Here is a 23,082-nt window from a genome sequence, read left to right as displayed (position 1 = left end):
CAAGCGAGTGGTTACAGTCGATGCTTCTGTCCAAGTTGCTACTCTTGAATCTGCTGTAGAACTGGGCCGCAAGCAGTTGGGCATGGCACTTACTTCCTCTTTGCATAGGGGCTGCTGCTGTCATGTTGTCATCTTGGAGAGGGGTCGGTCAGCGTACAATTGGACGACGTCTTCTCACAGCCCTCTCTGCTCTATCGGTCCTGACTGGTGTGCCGGCACTTGACTTTGTGCCAAAACACAACTCTCAGCCTTATGGCAGCCCTCAAACTTATGCTGTGTGTGAAGCAACAGTGGACATTGGCTTGAGTAAAATGTTCAAGTGGAGGTTCATACTGGCAGATCTTAGTGAACCAATATTAGATGCACACTTCATACACCACCAGGGACTGGAAATAAAGCTAAGTATGGCATGAATTAAGATGGATAATGAAGTGGTAAGAAGTACTATATGCAGAAGTGCTAACAATGCTATCATCTCACCCGAGTTTGATTAGTCCAGAAGCTAGACAAGAGGTTGTCGGCCAATTACAGAAAGTATTGCATATCACAGTGCTTCACCTTAAGGTGACACGTAGGCAATCGGTCTCTCTCAGACATGACAGAGTTTGCAGACAAAGTACTAAGGGGCTTGGACGCCTGCTTCGCCCACCTTGGCGATTTATTCATATTTTCAGCAACAACTGAATTACACGAGAAACACCTTAAGGCAGTGTCCAACAGGATACATAAATATGGTATGGTGATAAATGAGGAAAAACATGTTCTGCATCAGAAACAGGTGACAGTTCTCAATCATACAGTCTCACCTGCCTGTATTTCTCCCCTTAAAGAAAAGGTAGAGCTCATTATGAATATTCCTTGGCTGACAGATTCTCAGCAATGAAGAAGATTCCTAGGAATGGTCAACTCTTACTGATGGTACCTACCTGGAGCAGCAGAGATGCAGCTGCCGCTGACAGAAGCACTGGCAGATAACGACTGCCATGATGACTACAACGCTACACCGCTTTGAAAAGGTAAGGCTTAGTTTGTGAAAACAATCCTCTTGCCCCACCCAGTCCATAATGCACCATTACAAACAATGGTAAATCCCATGCAACAGGCTTTTGGGGCAGCTCTCCATGAGTACGTCACAAATAGTTGATTTAGGGGTAGTGTTTCTGACTATCAATCAAAATATCCTCGGTTCCAGGTTTGAACCCATCCACTGCTTAAATTTTGAATAAATGTCATCAGCAATGGATACTGAACACTTTCAGCTAAGAAGTCACTCTCATTCTGGTAACAGCTTGTGACGACGTCACATGCTTTGTTTCTTCATTTGTTGTTCTCGGTGTCGACTTACTGGCTGAAAAAATAGGGGGGGGGGGGGGGTAGTAGTAGTGCAGTACTGTCTACTGTAAATGATGTAGCCGATAGATGCACATTTGTGTTTCACAGTCTTTTACTTCCACTTTTCACGACCCCCCAGATACACATTTAATGTGGCCAGTGCACTATTGTTTAACTTTTGATAAGCCTCTTTAATAGTTTTCAGGTGAACATCCACATACTGCTACAATAGTTTCCTGTTGAATATCCATGAGCAGTAGAAACATAACCACATAATTTAGAGTTCTTTCAGAATAATCAGGTATGTATGGAGCAGACACTGTCATTGTCTTCACACATGGACTAATTGTGTAACACTTACTTCACAGTTAAGGCGAAGCATTGTTGTTGTTCTATCCAACACAGGTTTCTCATCTGAAACTCAGCTGTGGACTGACTATCTTGTGACCAAAAATTGGGCCCTTATATATCCTCACAATAATAGGTACTGAAACTACACATCGTTTGAAGTTAAATTTACAGAAATTGCAATTAAAACTTAACTCAATCGATTAACTGTATACATTGAAAAAAGTGGTTCTTAATAATAGCTTCTTCTACTGCAAGAGTTAGGCCAAATTATTTGTTTAAATAATGAAATTAACAAATTTCATTATGCAAACAATATTTTTGACAAAACTATTAATTACTTTGGAATTAATTAAGGACTGGCTTTGCTAACATGTTTTTGAACAGAGCCAAATAGATCCTTTAAGAATACTATTAGTTGTTCCTCCAAATGTTTATATTTAGTACAGAATTTACATTTGTTTATAAGTCAACAATAGAATTTAAGTTATGAAACAATTACCAATTTCACCCTATAATGGCAGATACTAACGAGGAACAGTCAAAATAAATTGGAAAATCATTTACATACATAAAACTGAGCACAAATCAGATCTGGTGTTATATTCTTTAAAACTGAGAGCTAACCTCTCCCTTTTCAGAAAATCCAGATTATACTCATATATGCCAAGATAGACACAAAGCCCATGCCTACTACAGTAGTACAAGTTTATATACCAACTACCTCTGCAGATGATGAAGAAATAGATGAAATGTATGACGAGATAAAAGAAATTATTCAGGTAGTGAAGGGAGACGAAAATTTAATAGTCATGGGTGACTGGAATTCGTCAGTAGGAAAAGGGAGAGAAGGAAACATAGTAGGTGAATATGGATTGGGGGGAAGGAATGAAAGAGGAAGCCGCCTTGTAGAATTTTGCACAGAGCATAACTTAATCATAGCCAACACCTGGTTCAAGAATCATAAAAGAAGGTTGTATACCTGGAAGAATCCTGGAGATACTAAAAGGTATCAGATAGATTATATAATGGTAAGACAGAGATTTAGGAACCAGGTTTTAAATTGTAAGACATTTCCTGGGGCAGATGTGGATTCTGACCACAATCTATTGGTTATGAATTGCAGATTGAAACTGAAGAAACTGCAAAAAGGTGGGAATTTAAGGAGATGGGACCTGGAAAAACTGAAAGAAGCAGAGGTTGTAGAGAGTTTCAGGGAGAGCATAAGGGAACAATTGACAGGAATGGGGGAAAGAAATACAGTAGAAGAAGAATGGGTAGCTCTGAGGGATGAAATAGTGAAGGCAGCAGAGGATCAAGTAGGTAAAAAGACGAGGGCTAATAGAAATCCCTGGGTAACAGAAGAAATATTGAATTTAATTGATGAAAGGAGAAAATATAAAAATGCAGTAAATGAAGCAGGCAAAAAGGAATACAAACGTCTCAAAAATGATATCGACAGGAAGTGCAAAATGGCTAAGCAGGGATGGCTAGAGGACAAATGTAAGGATGTAGAGGCTTGTCTTACTAGGGGTAAGATAGATACTGCCTACAGGAAAATTAAAGAGACCTTTGGAGAGAAGAGAACCACTTGTATGAATATCAAGAGCTCAGATGGCAACCCAGTTGTAAGCAAAGAAGGGAAGGCAGAAAGGTGGAAGGAGTATATAGAGGGTTTATACAAGGGCGATGTACTTGAGGACAATATTATGGAAATGGAAGAGGATGTAGATGAAGACGAAATGGGAGATAAGATACTGCGTGAAGAGTTTGACAGAGCACTGAAAGACCTGAGTCGAAACAAGGCCCCGGGAGTAGACAACATTCCATTTGAACTACTGATGGCCTCGGGAGAGCCAGTCATGACAAAACTCTACCATCTGGTGAGCACGATGTATGAGACAGGCGAAATACCCTCAGACTTCAAGAAGAATATAATAATTCCAATCCCAAAGAAAGCAGCTGTTGACAGATGTGAAAATTACCGAACAATCAGTTTAATAAGTCACAGCTGCAAAATACTAACGCGAATTCTTTACAGACGAATGGAAAAACTGGTAGAAGCCGACCTCGGGGAAGATTAGTTTGGATTCCGTAGAAATGTTGGAACACGTGAGGCAATACTGACCTTACGACTTATCTTAGAAGAAAGATTAAGAAAAGGCAAACCTACGTTTCTAGCATTTGTAGACTTAGAGAAAGCTTTTGACAATGTTAACTGGAATACTCTCTTTCAAATTCTGAAGGTGGCAGGGGTAAAATACAGGGAGCGAAAGGCTATTTACAGTTTGTACAGAAACCAGATGGCAGTTATAAGAGTCGAGGGGCATGAAAGGGAAGCAGTAGTAGGGGAAAGGAGTAAGACAGGGTTGTAGCCTCTCACCGATGTTATTCAATCTGTATATTGAGCAAGCAGTAAAGGAAACAAAAGAAAAATTCGGAGTAGGTATTAAAATTCATGGAGAAGAAATAAAAACTTTGAGGTTCGCCGATGACATTGTAATTCTGTCAGAGACAGCAAAGGACTTAGAAGAGCAGTTGAACGGAATGGACAGTGTCTTGAAAGGAGGATATAAGATGAACATCAACAAAAGCAAAACGAGGATAATGGAATGTAGTCAAATTAAGTCGGGTGATGCTGAGGGAATTAGATGAGGAAATGAGACACTTAAAGTAGTAAAGGAGTTTTGCTATTTAGGGAGTAAAATAACCGATGATGGTCGAAGTAGAGAGGATATAAAATGTAGACTGGCAATGGCAAGGAAAGCGTTTCTCAAGAAGAGGAATTTGTTAACATCGAGTATAGATTTAAGTGTCAGGAAGTCGTTTCTGAAAGTATTTGTATGGAGTGTAGCCATGTGTGGAAGTGAAACATGGACGATAACTAGTTTGGACAAGAAGAGAATAGAAGCTTTCGAAATGTGGTGCTACAGAAGAATGCTGAAGATAAGGTGGGTAGATCACGTAACTAATGAGGAGGTATTGAATAGGACTGGGGAGAAGAGAAGTTTGTGGCACAACTTGACTAGAAGAAGGGATCGGTTGGTAGGACATGTTTTGAGGCATCAAGGGATCACAAATTTAGCATTGGAGGGCAGTGTGGAGGGTAAAAATCGTAGAGGGAGACCAAGAGATGAATACACTAAGCAGATTCAGAAGGATGTAGGTTGCAGTAGATACTGGGAGATGAAGAAGCTTGCACAGGATAGAGTAGCATGGAGAGCTGCATCAAACCAGTCTCAGGACTGAAGACCATTACATACACATGTTAATGCTAATTAGTTAAAAGTGAAAAAATGAAATTTAAGGAGGTAGATGGCAAAACAAGAGGGAAAGTAAAATTATCCCAGCTTGCTTCATCACAAGCTTTGTCAAAGAGGAACTGACAGAGCTTCAGGGCACTCTCTTGCCACTAGGGTTGGAAACTGCCCCTAAAAGGCAAAAGAATCAGCAATGATCAATGGTGTGAGGATGCAGAAGGCAATGGAAACCACTGCATTACAGACACACAACTTGTATCCACAGGACATGCAGCCTGTAATTGAAGAAGTGTCAATGATCTTTCCATTGGCAAGAGATTCCAGATTAGCCCCTACTTGAATCTCTGAGAAGTGAATGCCAAGGTGGAGGTGACCATGAGAAAAAGATTGAACAACCAATGATGGGCATAACATTCTATGATTTAGAGTACAGAACGTCAGAACTCTTAACATAGTAGAAATAGCAAAAGCTCAATATAGATGTAGTGGGGGTTGGTGAAGTGAAATGGAATGAAGATAAGAATTTACAACCAGACAAATATATGATAATATCATCATCAGCAGAAAATGATACGATGGGAGTAGGACTTGTTATGAATAGGAAAGTAGGGCAGAGAGTGAGCCACTGTGAACATTTCATTGAGCAACAATGACAATAATAGTAAAGTTGTACATGTCAGTGTCACAGCAGCATGTAAAAGACTACAGAGATTACATACGAGTATAGAACACTTAATTCAGAATGTAAAGGGAAATGAAAACTTAATAGTCATGGAGGGCTGCAAGGCAGTTGAAGGGGAAAGAATGGGAGAAAGAGTTACTGGAGAATATTGGTTTGGCAGTAGGAATGAGAAAGGTGAAAGACTAATTGAGTTCTGCAATAAATTTCATGTGGTAATAGTGAATATTCTGTTCATTAATAACAAGAAAAGGTGATATATTTCCAAAAGACAGGGTGGTACGGGGAAGGTTCCAACTGGATTACATCATTGTCACACAAAGATTCCAAAATCAGATATTGGGTCGTAAGGCATACCCAAGGGCAGGTACAGATTCAGATACGATTTAGTAATGATGAAGAGTAGACTGAAGTTCAATAGAATTGTCTGAAACAATCAGTGTGGAAGGAAGTGGCATACTGAAGTATTGAGGAATGACAAGACATAGTCGAAATTCACTGTGGATGTGGATAGTGCGATACAGAACAATAGAGTAGACAGCTCAGTTGAAGATGATTGGACAGTTCTAAAGAGGCCAATCACAGATGTTGGATAGACAGACATGGGTACAAGGAAAGTAAATCTGAGGAAACCTTGGGTAACAGATGAAACACATCATTTAATCAACAAAAGAAGGAAATACAAAATGTTAAGGAAAAAACAGGAATAAAGCAATGTGAATCCCTTAGGAATGAAATAAATAGCAAACTCTGTTCAGCCAAGGCAAAATGGCTGCGGGAAAGTGTGAAGTAATCAAAAAGGAAATGATCCTCAGGAGACTGACTCAGCATATAGAAAGGTCAAAACAAGTTTCGGTGAAATTAACAGCAAGGCTAGTAACATTAAGAGTTCCAAAGGAATTCCACAGTTAAACAGTTAGGTGGAAAGAGTAGACTGAAGACCTCTATTAGGGGGAGGACTTCTCTGATGATGTATTTGAAGAAGAAATTGGAGATGGTGGGGATGACATTGGGAATCAAGTACTAGAGTCAGAATTTAAAAGAGCTCTGGATGACTTGAGTTCAAATGAGGCAAAAAGGATAGATAAGATAAGATTCCATTGGAAGATCTAAAATCATGGCTGAAAGTAGCAACCAAACAACGTTTCAGGTTGGTGTGCAGTACCTATGAGACTGGCGATGTACCATCAGACTTTTGGAAAAGTATCATCTACACAATTCCAAAGATAGCAAGGGCAGAAAAGAGTGAAAACTATCACACAATCAAGTTAACAGCTCATGTATCCAAGCTGCTGACAACAATAATTTAGAGAAGAATGAGAGAGAAAATTGAGGATTTGTTAGATGACAGTCAGTTTGGCTTTAAGAAAGATAAAGGCACCAGAGAGGCAGTTCTCACATGGTGCTTCATAATAAAAGCAAGGTTGAAGAAAAATCAAGACGGTCTATGTACAAGAACCAAGAGGCAACAATAAGGTTGGAGGACAAACAATGAAGTGCTTCAGATTGGAAAGGGTGTAAGACAGAGATGCAGTCTTTCACCCCTACTGTTCAATTTATACACCAAAGAAGCAATGACAGAAATAAATGAGAGGTACAAGAGCGGGATTAAAATTCAGGATGAAAGGATTTCAAAAGTAAGATTCGCTGATGACATTACTATCCTCAGATAATTTGAAGAATTACAGGATCTGTTGGATAGAAGGAACAATCTAATGAGAACAAAATATGGATTGAGAGTAAACTGCAAAAGGCAAAGTTGATATTATGTAGCAGATATGAGAATAGTGAGAAGCTTAACATCAAAACGTCTACTGATCTCAAACATTAAATAATAATTTGAGAATGAAGTTTCTGAGAATGTGCAGTTGGAGCACAGCATTGCATGGTAGTGGATCAGGAGAATGTTAAATATCAGATGGACAGGTTCTCTGCAGAATTTGCAATGGAAGAAGCATAGGGAAAACACTGACAAGAAGAAGGGGCAGTATGATCGCACAGGTTGTGAGGCATCAGGGAATAACCTCCATGGTACTAGAGGGAGACTTTCAGAAGGTAAAAGGAGGTGGAGGGTAAAAACGTAGGGAAAGGCAGAGATTTCAATACATCCAGCAAATAATTGAGGACATAAGGTGCTAGTGCTACTCTGACATGAAGAGGTTAGTGCAGGAGAGTAATTCATGGTGGACCACATCAAACCAATTAGAAGACTAAAGACAGAAGCTGACATGCGCCCAGACTAATTGGTGTGCACATGATCAAGGGCTACTGCTGATTTATGAAGTTGTAAGAAACTTTCACCTTTATCTTGAAGCTATACCATTTACAGTCTACACGGTTCATAAGCCAATCACTTTCCCTTCACCCCAGCAGTTCTGCCATCTACAGTTTATTGGCCAATTCACGACAAACATAAGTTCAAACAAATGTGGTTGCTAGGCATGGACCTGGTTTGGTGTGATATGTCTGGACCCCCACATAGACCATTCATGCCCAAAACACTACAAACAGCAATTTTTCACACGGTTCACAATTTCTCCCATCCCAGAGCAAAAGCCACTATTAAACTGATGACACAGAAAAATGTGTGGCCCGCTATTTAAAAAGATGGTTGCCAGTGGTCAACAATGCAAAGTTGGCTGACAAGTTAACAAGCCAGAGAGTGAATTATTATCCTTTTGTTGGTCTGCATATCGTGGTTATAGGAGGGCCTCTGACTACTACTCGCATATGCTGCATTCTGGTGACTACACCGACAGAGGGAGCTGGTGACTTACTTTTGTTTATTTATTTGGCTTCTTTCCAGTTATTTTATGACTCCTGATATTTGGTTAGCTTGTTCTTGTCTGAATTATATTTTTTATCTAAAATCACTGCAAAAGTATCTCAGAATCATAGTGTCACTTTTCCATTATAACAATTTTAAAATTTAATTCATTCATGTTTTAATTTTTTACGTTTTGTCATGGTAGGAACCTCATGAGCCCACTTCAGATTTAACCTATTGTATTTTTATTTTATTGCATTTTGCACAATTGTAAAAGTAACAAATATGATTAAGCTTATAATAGTGACATCTAACATGACTATGACACAAATGTATTTTGTGGTTACTGTACCTCAGTTAATTTCAACAGTAGCACTGTTAACAGGATAACTCTGCTGGCACTGTGGCCTAGTTCACTCCACATTTTAAATATGTGTGATGAAGCTCACACGATTCTGTATTTATTTCATGATGATGTCACTATGACTTATTCATATTAGAACACGTTACCTTATCATACTTTAAGCACGTTTCCAGTCTACGAAAATAACACATTTCATTATGGCACATTTTATTATTTTGAGATATAAACGGTCCACTAGTTGTATTTCTTTTCTCATGTTTTGCTGCAAATCTGAAGATGGTCACTGCTGACTGAAACCAATAGTCTGAGGACCAAAAAGTTTTGTGATAATCGGAAATCAAAGAAATTTATTCTACATCTCCTCTGTGTGGTGAGTACCAATCTATCTTTTTTATATTACATCCTGGATTTTCCGCTATTTTAAGTCCACTTTTCTTTTACATAAGGTAGATCCCTGGAAGAGCAGAAAAAGACTAAAACTTTTTGATATCAAGAAGAAATACTGATGTATGTACATACCAAACAAAATTACAGGACCTAATAGGTAATTCATTACATTCAGATCTCATGTGTGTGTCAATTTTCCACCAGTTTTCAAGTTAAGGATAGTACTGCCATAAATGTTTTAGTTGAAAATTAGTCTTTAATACAATTATAATGGCAAGATTTGTTTATTTAATTCAATGTTTCACTATACTGTCATGGTTACATATATACATTACCAATACATATATCCCAATTCCATACACCCAGTTTCTAAAATTTACAAAATAATCACTGCTTCACACACACTCACAATTAAAAAAAAAAATATTGCACTGAGACATTTTTATAAACATTAACCCTGACTGACACAAACTCCTTTATATCCTCAAAAAATGGAGATTTTAATGTACCATTCACCCTCAATAATATCACACAGTTGTAAAGTATAGTTTTTCACATTGTATGTTATAATCTTGATGGCATTCCACCAGAAGCAATTATAGTTTCTCCTGTTATGTAAGAGGCATCCTCAGAACACAGAAATGATACAATTCCAGATATCTCATCAGGATGTGCAAGTCTGAAACAAAAGATCAAAATCTGTTTTGTAATTTATGTTTCGAAACAGTCTTACAAAGGTGAATATGGCTTAATGATTTTTTCCAGTGAATGCAATAATTTATACAGTTCACTGTGTAGTGCCCTTGCAAATAACAATTCCCGGTTCTTGTTATGACTGCTGTCTCAATAATGCAGCAATTGGGATGTTTTAAATGACTCCATTATCCACTGATAGCACTCAACTGTTTTAGAAATAATTTTGTATGACAAACTTGCACATTTAAAATAGGGATGAGTCAAAACAGAGGCCAGGTTAGGTGATGTTCAGAAGCAAACTGAATAATTTACATTTAATAAAGTTCTGTGTTATTTTTCCTTAGCACTGTTCTATTATTTATTTTGTGCTTGACAAAAACTTTGTTTCTATAATTTTAAAAAAGGAAAAAGATAAATATTAAATTAGTACATCTGTAGTTCCAATTTTTTGTATGTAAAATGAAGAATAAGTTGTTGTCAAGTTTGTCACATTGTTTACTTTCTCAGACATTCATGAAGTTGCAAGACATTCATGAAATTTCAAGGTCTACAATTCCCTATTGGTGGTCCTAAACACACACTAAAAGTGTTGCATTCAACAAAAATAACCAAATTAAGAATGGTTCCCAGTTTGGTTCAGCCCTAACATTGGTTGCCACATTGGCAGCTTTAGTATACATTTTGACACTTATTTTCTCAAGCTGCTCCTAAACTAATGACATGTCCCTCATTGAACAATACAATTTCCCATGCTTTCATTACTGGGAACCAAATCTAGTCTCTGAATAATTAATGACACTAGCTATCACCTATGAAAGTATTCATTCTATTGAATACAATTCTTTCATCTTCATATCAGCTGAATGATCAATTTTTTGTCCCTTCTGTGTTGTCTAGTTGACATTCTAACAGCTAGCAAACAGAAAGCTAAACCAACTCCCTATGACCATCAACATCTCCAGATCTGTCCCCAATAGCACATACAGGGGACCAGCTCAAATGTCAACTCTGCCCCAGTGCAAATATCAAGGGCATCAAGAGACAGTTACAACCAGTTGTGGGCCAGCTTTCGTCACAAAAACATGCTGCAGCTTCACAACACCCTACCCACCCAAATCAATCCATGCGTTCAGGCCAGAGAGGGTGCAACGTCACATTGAGAAAGTGAGCTCATACTGCCAAATTGTTTGTAAATTTGACTTGATTTTGTAATTGCTGGAATAACTCAAATTCTCTCTACCCATGAAGTATCACTCCATTTCCTCCTACCCTACTGGGTACATCTTTCTTGTCAGGCATTATATACTAATATATCTAGATTCCAAAATTGTAGTATTGTCAAACATACCTCCTCATTGGGATCTGTGAAAGTGTAATTTCATTGGTTTCTTCACTTTCATAAAGCTGTAACAAATTCACAAAACAATTATCAAAGTCATTGTTCTTGTTACATTACATAAATTCTAGAATATGATACAAAGCAATGAAAGTAAATACAACCAAGAACATATAAAACATACATTTAAAATACACTACTACACTTGTGTGCAAAATTTAAGGTCAAAAGTACCTTTTGAATGATGTTTCACTGCCAAGTAACATACCTTGAGGAAACTTGGACCATACAGAAAAAGAATTGCTACAGTACAGTACAAAAGGTAACTGAATGCAGTACACAAAAGATGAACAGAAATGACATTTATATTGAAAGACAATAATTATGCTGAACTCACGGCGGTCCATGATGGTGGGGCATCACTCTCAATAGGGTGCTTGATCACCGCATACTGCAGTGCATGCTCTGCAACTGTGTGCCAGACCGAGACTTGAAATCGGGACCTTTGCCTTTCGTGGACAAGTGCTCTACAGAAGAGCTTCTGTGAAGTTTGGAAGGTAGGTGACGAGGTACTGGTGGAAATAAAGCTGTGAGGCCGGGTCATGACTCATGCTTGGGTAGCTCAGTCGGTAGAGCACTTGCCCACTGAAGGCAAAGGTCCCGAGTTTGAGTCTCGGTCCAGCACATATTTTAATCGGCCAAGAAGTTTCATATCAGTGCATACTTCGCTGAAGAGTGAAAATCTCATTCTGGAAACATTATGCCTTCTCACACCGTAACACCTGGGCCATGAAACTGCTCATGTTTGACAATGCTGAATGTACTTTCATTTAGCAAAAGCACATCCACATGTAGCAATGACCATCTAGCAGTTGTCAACCACACTGGTGGAGGAATGGAATACCCTACCACAAGAACTCGTCAACCTTGTGACCAGCATGGGAGCATGTTGCAGGGCATACATTGTAGACTGTGGTGATCATACACCCTATTACAAGTTATGTCCCATCTTTTGTAATGTCCAGGGGACCGCCATGAATCGCAGTGAGTTCTATGTAATTATCATTTTTTAATAAAAGTGTCATTTCTGTTCATCTCACTGCATGTTTCTTTCAATCACCTTCTGCAGTATGCTGCAGCAAGTGTCATCAAGGTATGTGAAGATGTGTGTACACTAGCAAGAAACTTCTGCAATTAACGTCCGCAAGCAGCTGGTGATGTGTTTACATTAGAACAAAAACTTACTCAAGTTTACTTCTGCAAGTTGCTTTGGCAAGTTAGTTACAGGAACTTGCTGCAAGTACAACCAGAAGTGTTTCCAGTAGAGTTGCATTGCGAGCTTGGCAAGTAGAAGTCTACAGGGTTGAGGTCAAAAACGAAGCAGCTGCCCCCATTGTTGTTTATTATTATTATTATTATTATTATTATTATTGAAGAAAAATCATTATGAAAAACATAATTAAGAAACAAAATACATATTTGGGTAAAGAAATTTATACAGAGGCATACATATTTAATTTATTAAGAAACACTGTCGAATGAAATAAAATCAGATGACTTTGCTCAGATTATCAACTTTCTGAGAATGTCATACGCTAGTTTCGGGCATCCCTTGTCTACTTTACAATTAAATATTTGAAAGCTGGCTACAAAAATGTGGCAAGCTGTACAACCAAGAGATGGCCTTTAATTACTCTTTTCTCAAACATTACAGGGCTATTACAAATGATTGAAGCGATTGCATAAATTCACTGTAGCTCCATTCATTGACATATGGTCACGACACACTACAGATACGTAGAAAAACTCAAAGTTTTGTTCGGCTGCAGCCGCACTTCAGGTTTCTGCAGCCACAGCGCTCGAGAGCCCAGTGAGACAAAATGGCGACAGGAGCCGAGAAAGCGTATATCGTGCTTGAAATGCACTCACATCACTCAGTCATAACAGTGCAACGACACTTCAGGACGAAGTTCAACAAAGATCCACCAACTGCTAACTCCATTCGGCGATGGTATGCGCAGTTTAAAGCTTCTGGATGCCTCTGTAAGGGGAAATCAACGGGTCGGCCTGCAGTGAGCGAAGAAACGGTTGAACGCGTGCGGGCAAGTTTCACGCGTAGCCCGCGGAAATCGACGAATAAAGCAAGCAGGGAGCTAAATGTACCACAGGCGACGGTTTGGAAAATCTTACGCAAAAGGCTAAAGCAGAAGCCTTACCGTTTACAATTGCTACAAGCCCTGACACCCGATGACAAAGTCAAACGCTTTGAATTTTCGGCGCGGTTGCAACAGCTCATGGAAGAGGATGCGTTCAGTGCGAAACTTGTTTTCAGTGATGAAGCAACATTTTTTCTTAATGGTGAAGTGAACAGACACAATGTGCGAATCTGGGCGGTAGAGAATCCTCACGCATTCGTGCAGCAATTTTGCAATTCACCAAAAGTTAATGTGTTTTGTGCAATCTCACGGTTTAAAGTTTACGGCCCCTTTTTCTTCTGCGAAAAAAACGTTACAGGACACATGTATCTGGACATACTGGAAAATTGGCTCATGCCACAACTGGAGACCGACAGTGCCGACTTCATCTTTCGACAGGATGGTGCTCCACCGCACTTCCATCATGATGTTCGGCATTTCTTAAACAGGAGATTGGAAAACCCGATGGATCGGTCGTGGTGGAGATCATGATCAGCAATTCATGTCATGGCCTCCACGCTCTCCCGACTTAACCCCATGCGATTTCTTTCTGTGGGGTTATGTGAAAGATTCAGTGTTTAAACCTCCTCTACCAAGAAACGTGCCAGAACTGCGAGCTCGCATCAACGATGCTTTCGATCTCATTGATGGGGATATGCTGCGCCGAGTGTGTGATTATCGGCTTGATGTCTGCCGAATCACTAAAGGGGCACATATCGAACATTTGTGAATGCCTAAAAAAACTTTTGAGTTTTTGTATGTGTGTGCAAAGCATTGTGAAAATATCTCAAAATAATAAAGTTATTGTAGAGCTGTGAAATCGCTTCAATCATTTATAATAACCCTGTATTTATTAATTTTATTACAAAAGTAATGTATTTATGTTTAAGGTAATATAAAACAAAGTCTTTAATTTTAGCTATCTGAGCTGCTATTCTACTTCTCCTTCTGGCAAAACAAAGTATCTGTAAATTAATTTTGTACTTGTTGGCTGTGGTGGCCAATTATATATGTTTAGGGGTTTCCAAGGGTACATTTGTTTTGGATCATCTGTCTTTGCTCCATTATCCTTCCCAACACTGATATTTTCATATTCGAAATGAACACACAAATTTCTGCAAGTTAAAAACTTCCAGCAACTGGCAAGTTCAACAGATACTTACAGCAAGAGGCAAGAAAACTGTTTCCTCTAACTTAACCTACTTCTGTAAGTTTCATCAACTTGCAGCAGTTGACTTGCTGGTGATATTTTTCATGTCAAACAAATTTCAGAAGTAGCTTCTGCAAGTGACTTGCAAAAAGTTTACTTATATTGGACACAAGTCTTTACTCAGCAGTGACACATCAGTGTACATTTTTAAACATTTAACAGTCTTACTATATATGAATGTTTAAGTACCACTGCATCTACTTCTAGGTTTGAAGAAAACACTAAGATTCAGTTCACTTGAGTATAATGTCAACATAATGGTAGTTGTGTGGTGAGTGGATAGAATGCTATGGTGCATGGACTAAATTAAGCAGTTCCTACCAAGAAGTTTAAAGTCATGAAAAGTTACTTTTTTTTTCCATCTGCAATGCCCTTAGTGAAACGGAAATTGCAAAGCGACACCTGCAGTTATAGAGGCAATGTGAAAGCTCATAATATGCAGTTTCAACTGGAAGCGTGGCATTTGTGTAGCAAATATCAGGTGACAGCAGTTACTGCTCTACTTGCAGTTGTTTGTAGCAGAATATTCATACCTACAAGTAATTTCAAATTATGTATAATGTTAAAGATAAATACACTAAAAAACTGATACAATATGGAAGTTTGGGAAAGTCTTTTGTTGTTGAGACATAACGATTAAAGAAATCAAAGGTAAGAAGAAGAAAATAATGGTATGGGATGACATTTGCTGTGCATTGTTTCCAAATGGTCACAGAACATATTAAATGCAAAAAAGTTTATAGGCATGGATTTCCTTATCAACAACTTATTATGCTGTAGGATTCCACTGGAATAAGTAGACAATTGCCATTTATTTTCTCCACACTAACAATGCATTTCTCTCCCTCTCATCAGAGGAGCATCATCAACAATGAGTTTTGAACAAAGCTTAAATTTCTCTCATTGTAGTAGCCCAGTCAACGAGGACCAAAAATGTGAAGTAGGCGTGAAAATTCGTGTAGTCGCCAATTTTTGTACAGTGGTAGGGAAAATTCTTATGAACAACATACTAAGAAATCCCAACTTGTGCAGTGTGAGCATTGGTGTGTGTGCATGTGTGTATGTAGCTGGGGGGGGGGGGGGGGGGGGGTGTGTGTTAAAAAGTCACTTTTCTGTTTCTTCTTGAATAACTCGAAAACTGTGGATTCTAGTGAAAATGTTTCCCAAGTTGCAAAATTAAACTTTGTTAAATTTCATACAAAAAAAAGTCCTATTCAGTTTTTCTCTAGGACTAATGGTTTCTGTGCTGCAAGGGATGGAAAAAATCGCAGATTATTAATAGTAGTGTCTTAATTGCATCAAATGTCAATTGTTAAATGAAGTTTATAAGAAAAAGCATGACATGTTTGTACCACATATAAGTGCAGTAGAGTCATATTAAGGGATAAATTGTGTTCTGGGGGTTTGGGTGTAAAAGGAAGAAGAGGAGGAGGAGGTGGGGGGGGGGGGGGGATAGAAGCATGTGTTGGCATGCAGCTTCCTGCATCGTAGGTCTGCAGACTGAAGAGTGTTATTTTGGGAAAAGCTACCTTCCCCACCAAAAATGCTGCTCGCTTCTCAGGTTAGAGACAGACTATACTGCCCAGCATGCATTCTGGCCCCGAGATGCTGAAGTTTGGTGGTCATGTGTACATGTGGTGTGTGTGTGTGTGTGTGTGTGTGTGTGTGTGTGTGTTGTGTTTACTGATAAAGGCTGTGGCCAAAAGCTATATGCGAGTGTCTTTTAATCATGACAACCTACAACTTAACATGTCTTCTTTACGGTGAGTAGCAATCTATCTTTTCCTACATTGTTAATTTATAGGTGTGATGTTCCAGTAAACTTTGTAGTGTTAGTGGGATTGGGATTGGACTGGTAATGTACAAGCTTGTTGCTGTCTATTGTTAATACAGGGTGTATACGTGGACAAGGAAAAAAAATTCTCGGATTTTTCCCGGATTTCCCGGTTAAAAATCACTTTCTCCCGCGTGAAGATACACTTTTTTCTGTGTTAAGTGACAGTATAATCTTAATCGGCACTGTAAAACTCATCAATCCTTTGAATGTTTGTGGTTTTATATACCGGAGTAGAATTTCCTGGCACTTTATAAAACGAAACTCAGGGGGGAGGAACACGTTTTGAAAGACCTTTGATGTGCAGCAACATGTACGCTACATTTTTTTGTATTACGAAGGTATAAATTCGAATTTACCAAACACCTCTCAGAGTTGATTTTTAAATGAGAGTCAAACACTTTGTGATTTAAGAAATTCATCTTACATTTTCGCACATAGCTCATCTTAAGTAAAAGGAAATCTGCTTTGAATGTAATGCTTTTCAAACCACCATTCGTAATATTTTTCTCACGACCTGTTAGAAATAGGTTCGTTTCTGCAGTTGCAAGAGAGCACCAGATAACAAGCCGTCACCGCACTTGCGCACCTACGATGACGCAGGAAGCTCATATGTTCGTACGTGTTAAAACATTAAAAGATCTTACATTATGTCATAAAAGAAACAAGACACCAGAGGATACTTCAAGAGTGTCGGAATTTTGTGAACCATACTAAAACGCATAAGTCGGCTTAAAATGCACATTCGTATGTAAATTTTCCTGGAGTACCAGTACTGCATTATCTCATTTTGGTTCTTTATTATGGCATAATGCCATACGTGCACTTCAAATGCAGTGAACAGTTGAAACTAGCCAATAGTGTGAAATTAAAAACTTAGTTTCAAATAAATTGACTGCCTCAACAGAAAAGATTAATAAAAAGCCAAATCTCTTTAGCAAACCGGCAAAAATAACTTCATTGTTCTGTAAGGCGATTAATGTTTGACTGTCAGAAAGGTGGAAATAAAATCTAAAACTAATAACATATTTTAGTCTTCCATAATAACGTGAACGTATTTTAATTCAGTTTGATAGCTCCTGGCCACAAAAATCCGTTTTGTTATCATTTAACATGAGAGCAATAAACAAAGACAAAACAACAAAATCACTAAACGTAAACACAGGTCACGTAGAGACGACCCACCTCCCAACCACAAGTCAGACTGCTCTGTGCATCAGCCCCAGATTTACTTTTTCCGAACCGGGGCAATATTAAGTAGTGGTGCCCCAGCCACACTTCTGTAACCAGAAGCGGGAGAAGGTACTACGCGACTCAACCACGCATGCGGAAGAGCCCGGTCGCAACTGCTGAAACGAATCTAATTTAAACAGTTGTCACGCCACACTCATTGGAGGCAATTTCCATGTTTTGTTGCTGCAGTATTATTCTGCAGTAGTGGGATACAGTAATATCCTCTGTTAAGAGTATTGGCTATTACCAGTCAAAATCACAAAAATTTAACTGAAAACTAAAACAATGAAAACTTCCCAGAATTTTAAACAATTCCCGGGTTTTTCCCGGTTTTCTCCCAAATCTCCCGGCTGTCCCAGGTCGTGTACATCCTGTAATAGCATACTGTAAAGACATGTAATTGTGTTGTAGTCACTTGGTGGTGAATTAATAAATGTCCAGAAAATTACTGCACTTTGCTCACCATTAATTTCGTTACATGCACTTTGCTCATCATTAATTCTGTTATTCACAGATTGTAAAAACCTCTTCCACTCAGCAATTGCTGGCACTTGTAGAGTGGGCTGCAATGACAATGAGTGGATCCACTTTCAATGGCAGTGGTGGGGTGGATACACTGGTTCCCATTAAGACACAGAAGTTAAGAACCACTGGGCATGGCCAGTCCTTGGATGGTGACAGTCCAGGAATGCTACACGATGCTGGCCATTTTCCCTTTGCCTTTACAGAAGAAGGGACAGGATGTGGTGGCCGAAAGTCCTGGATCTACAGTCTTTGTATCAATGTCTTGGATTTTATTCCAAACCTCTCTGCAGTATCTCATGAAGTGAGGGCATGCAACTCTATTGATGGTGATAAATCTGTTGGATGGTGACATCAAAACTCGGTAAGCCCCTTGGTGCTCCAATACGAACATGACATTTCACTACACATCATTTACAGTCATCTACACTTAACAGACACACTTATCACACACAGGTCTCATACATCACAAAGGAAAGGTAGGTGTGGGTGCGAAGATAGGAAAAACCTTTCCAGTTAGGTGGCTGAGCCTGCCTTTTGGGGTCTCCCGATCATTCATACTATAAGACTTAATTTTAGTAGTGCCACTGTAGTAACCTGCTGGTTACTACACCTAACACCCACAGCAGACCTAAGTTGGATGACTACAAGTGTAGTGCATGCCGACATTCAAATGGTGCACCCACAACTACCAAGGCAACCGCCAGATGCAGCCTGGTCACCCACCACTGCCACAAGGTCTGCTGTGCATGTGCTGCACCACACCAGTGACATCTCACGTGGATAGTGTCCTCATAAGGACATTCACTGGCTCCAGGGCCCTTGGTTGTTAAATGTGTTTGAGACATGTAAACTACTTTCACTGTTAGCTAACTAGATGTTATTTACTTAGTTACCTGGTCCATAGATCATTGAACAATTATTTTATTGAAATGATGTGGAATGAATCAGTATTCTTGTTGATATTTCTCCGTGAACCAATAAATTGTACCTCTTTTACCACTGTGGGTTTCCTTGTGTTACCAGTTAGAACACAGGTGGTGACAATGCGCATCCAGCTTTTGTAATTTCTTTGCCACTTGGCTCTCATTGGAGGCTTTACACTGGTCATTTCTGCAACAATGACATGCACATACAGCTGTGGTGGAATGATTGTTGACTAGTTCACCCAGGTTCAGCTGCTGGTTGTTCATCTACTGCTGTACCCCCCCCCCCCCCCCCCAAATAATGAATCCACAGAAGATTGGAACACTTACAACAAGCAGTTTTACCAACATTCCATGGCATTCCAGGTGGTGGACACAAAGACCTGTAAGGCTCTTTCTTCATCGTGGAGACCACTTAGTATGTATCACTTACTGTGCGAGTTAGTTCCTCTGCAAGAGCCAGAGTCACTTTCTTTTGATGATATGTGTCACTTGCTGTCCTCCTGTCAATACAAGCATACGCACATGGCCACTGAACATGCTGAATTGGGAGGCCAAGCTTCACGGTCTCAGTCTTACGGGGACATGGCTAATTCTCAGGAGTCTTATGCAGAACCTACGGTCAGACATGCAATTATTTGTTCAGCCCCCAGATAAGAAGGTGTGCCAACATGCCTTTCAGTTTAAAGACCTTACATTGAATCAGGTTTCAAATATTCCACGTTTGTTATATGCCCCCATGCCGCAGGTCACCAATTAGAGGCATTTTTCGGTAATGGGAACAGCAAATGCCACTTCCTTTGTGGCCCTCTTGTTTCGTACAGCATAAGCGGAGGGTCCACCACAAGCACTGGGCATCTTGCCATGAATGTAAAAGGAGAGGTCACATAGCAGCATTATTTCAATCTTAACCCCCCCCTCCTTTCCCACTGCAAGAATCTATGGACATCGACACTCAGCTGTTTCGCCATCATGTTCATTGTTGTCTGCAGACCAGAACAAACTTTTCACTCAAATGAGAGTGATGGATAAGCTACTAATCCTACAAGGCAACATGGGGGCCACTGTGTCCCTGTTCAACTCATAGACGTAAGCCAGGCTAGGGTTCCCATCATTGGTATACCTCAAGCAACACTTGGTAAGCTATAACAAACAGCAGATTCCTAATCTTCACTGACTCACATGCACACTGTTTCATCAATGTGTTCGTTGTTGTCGGCAGGCCAGAACAATTTTTCACTGAAATACTGGGGATGGATAAGCCATTAATCCTACAAGCCATAAATGGCTGATATCATAGGGAGTGATCAGACTGATTTCCTCAACTGATCATAAAGAAGCTGTTCTGTGAGTTTCAGTTCTGTTATGACTTCAATATCTCTATTAATTCATGATTTACTGTTGACTTAGTTTAAAAATCAGTTGTCCATTCTGTTACATATCAGGTGGTTAATGATGCAAGTACTGAAAATTAATTTGGGTCAGATGCCTTTGCATATTTTGGTTTCTTATTGTGGATGCAGCACATCTGGTGTCACATCAAGTGCCTTATGAACTGGATTCCTTACATGCTGAGTTTTCGGATCTGTTTTCCCCAGGGCTAGGCTGTGCAAACAATTTCACAACAGCATACATGATCCTCAAGCCCACGACCCATCCTCAATTCCCCCCCCCCCCCCCCCCCCCAGCTGGTGACCAGTAGCTTTATGTGACCAGTTTAAGATGGAGCTGAATTGCTTCATATCATTTGGAGTGATCAGACCAATTTCCTCAAGTGAGTGGCCACACCTTAGTGATCATAAACAAGCTAAGCTGGCTGGGGGTCAATTCTTTTCAAAAATCGACATGGCCGAAAACCTCATTCAGATTCTGTTGGATGAAGCATCAAAACAGTTGCTTGTGGCTAACATGCCTTTCAGCCTCCATCAGTGTTGTTGTGGTCTTCAGTCCTGAGACTGGTTTGATGCAGCTCTCCATGCTACTCTATCCTGTGCAAGCTTCTTCATCTCCCAGTATCTACTGCAACCTACATCCTTCTGAATCTGCTTAGTGTATTCATCTCTTGGTCTCCCTCTACGATTTTTACCCTCCACACTGCCCTCCAATGCTAAATTTGTGATCCCTTGATGCCTCAAAACATGTCCTACCAACCGATCCCTTCTTCTAGTCAAGTTGTGCCACAAACTTCTCTTCTCCCCAATCCTACTCAATACCTCCTCATTAGTTACGTGATCTACCCACCTTATCTTCAGCATTCTTCTGTAGCACCACATTTCGAAAGCTTCTATTCTCTTCTTGTCCAAACTAGTTATCGTCCATGTTTCGATTCCATACATGGCTACACTCCATACAAATACTTTCAGAAATGACTTCCTGACACTTAAATCTATACTCGATGTTAACAAATTCCTCTTCTTGAGAAACGCTTTCCTTGCCATTGCCAGTCTACATTTTATATCCTCTCTACTTCGACCATCATCGGTTATTTTACTCCCTAAATAGCAAAACTCCTTTACTACTTTAAGTGTCTCATTTCCTAACCTAATACCCTCAACATCACCCGACTTAATTCGACTACATTCCATTATCCTCGTTTTGCTTTTGTTGATGTTCATCTTATATCCTCCTTTCAAGACACTGTCCATTCCGTTCAACTGCTCTTCCAAGTCCTTTGCTGTCTCTGACAGAATTACAATGTCATCGGTGAACCTCAAAGTTTTTATTTCTTCTCCATGGATTTTAATACCTACTCCGAATTTTTCTTTTGTTTCCTTTACTGCTTGCTCAATATACAGATTGAATAACATCGGGGAGAGGCTACAACCCTGTCTTACTCCTTTCCCAACCACTGCTTCCCTTTCATGCCCCTCGACTCTTATAACTGCCATCTGGTTTCTGTACAAATTGTAAATAGCCTTTCGCTCCCTGTATTTTACCCCTGCCACCTTCAGAATTTGAAAGAGAGTATTCCAGTTAACATTGTCAAAAGCTTTCTCTCAGTCTACAAATGCTAGAAACGTAGGTTTGCCTTTCCTTAATCTTTCTTCTAAGATAAGTCGTAAGGTCAGTATTGCCTCACGTGTTCCAACATTTCTACGGAATCCAAACTAATCTTCCCCGAGGTCGGCTTCTACCAGTTTTTCCATTCGTCTGTAAAGAATTCGCGTTAGTATTTTGCAGCTGTGACTTATTAAACTGATAGTTCAGTAATTTTCACATCTGTCAACAGCTGCTTTCTTTGGGATTGGAATTATTATATTCTTCTTGAAGTCTGAGGGTATTTCGCCTGTCTCATACATCGTGCTCACCAGATGGTAGAGTTTTGTCATGACTGGCTCTCCCGAGGCCATCAGTAGTTCAAATGGAATGTTGTCTACTCCCGGGGCCTTGTTTCGACTCAGGTCTTTCAGTGCTCTGTCAAACTCTTCACGCAGTATCTTATCTCCCATTTCGTCTTCATCTACATCCTCTTCCATTTCCATAATATTGTCCTCAAGTACATCGCCCTTGTATAAACCCTCTATATACTCCTTCCACCTTTCTGCCTTCCCTTCTTTGCTTACAACTGGGTTGCCATCTGAGCTCTTGATATTCATACAAGTGGTTCTCTTCTCTCCAAAGGTCTCTTTAATTTTCCTGTAGGCAGTATCTATCTTACCCCTAGTAAGACAAGCCTCTACATCCTTACATTTGTCCTCTAGCCATCCCTGCTTAGCCATTTTGCACTTCCTGTCGATATCATTTTTGAGACATTTGTATTCCTTTTTGCCTGCTTCATTTACTGCAGTTTTATATTTTCTCCTTTCATCAATTAAATTCAATATTTCTTCTGTTACCCAAGGATTTCTATTAGCCCTCGTCTTTTTACCTACTTGATCCTCTGCTGCCTTCACTACTTCATCCCTCAGAGCTACCCATTCTTCTTCTACTGTATTTCTTTCCCCCATTCCTGTCAATTGTTCCCTTATGCTCTCCCTGAAACTCTCTACAACC

At 39.6% G+C, this 23,082-nt stretch overlaps 1 protein-coding gene across 1 annotated transcript in view; it reads right to left on the bottom strand.

The window, feature by feature from the left end:
- Positions 1-9,402: 9,402 nt before the first annotated feature.
- Positions 9,403-23,082, bottom strand: part of LOC126175011 (dehydrogenase/reductase SDR family member 4) — a 39,908-nt gene continuing 26,228 nt past the window's right edge. Inside the window, exons 5-6 of the mRNA XM_049921498.1 lie at positions 11,182-11,237; positions 9,403-9,816 (exon numbers count right to left, since the gene is read on the bottom strand). Coding sequence (XP_049777455.1) covers positions 9,702-9,816; positions 11,182-11,237 — 171 coding nt within the window. The 3' untranslated portion in view covers positions 9,403-9,701. The remainder of the gene's footprint in view (positions 9,817-11,181; positions 11,238-23,082) is intronic.

The sequence above is a fragment of the Schistocerca cancellata genome, chromosome 3, assembly GCF_023864275.1.
Source record: "Schistocerca cancellata isolate TAMUIC-IGC-003103 chromosome 3, iqSchCanc2.1, whole genome shotgun sequence".
Taxonomy (NCBI): Eukaryota; Metazoa; Arthropoda; class Insecta; order Orthoptera; family Acrididae; genus Schistocerca; species Schistocerca cancellata.
The sequence above is the reverse complement of the archived record's forward strand: the minus strand, read 5'-3'. Positions and strand labels throughout refer to the sequence as shown.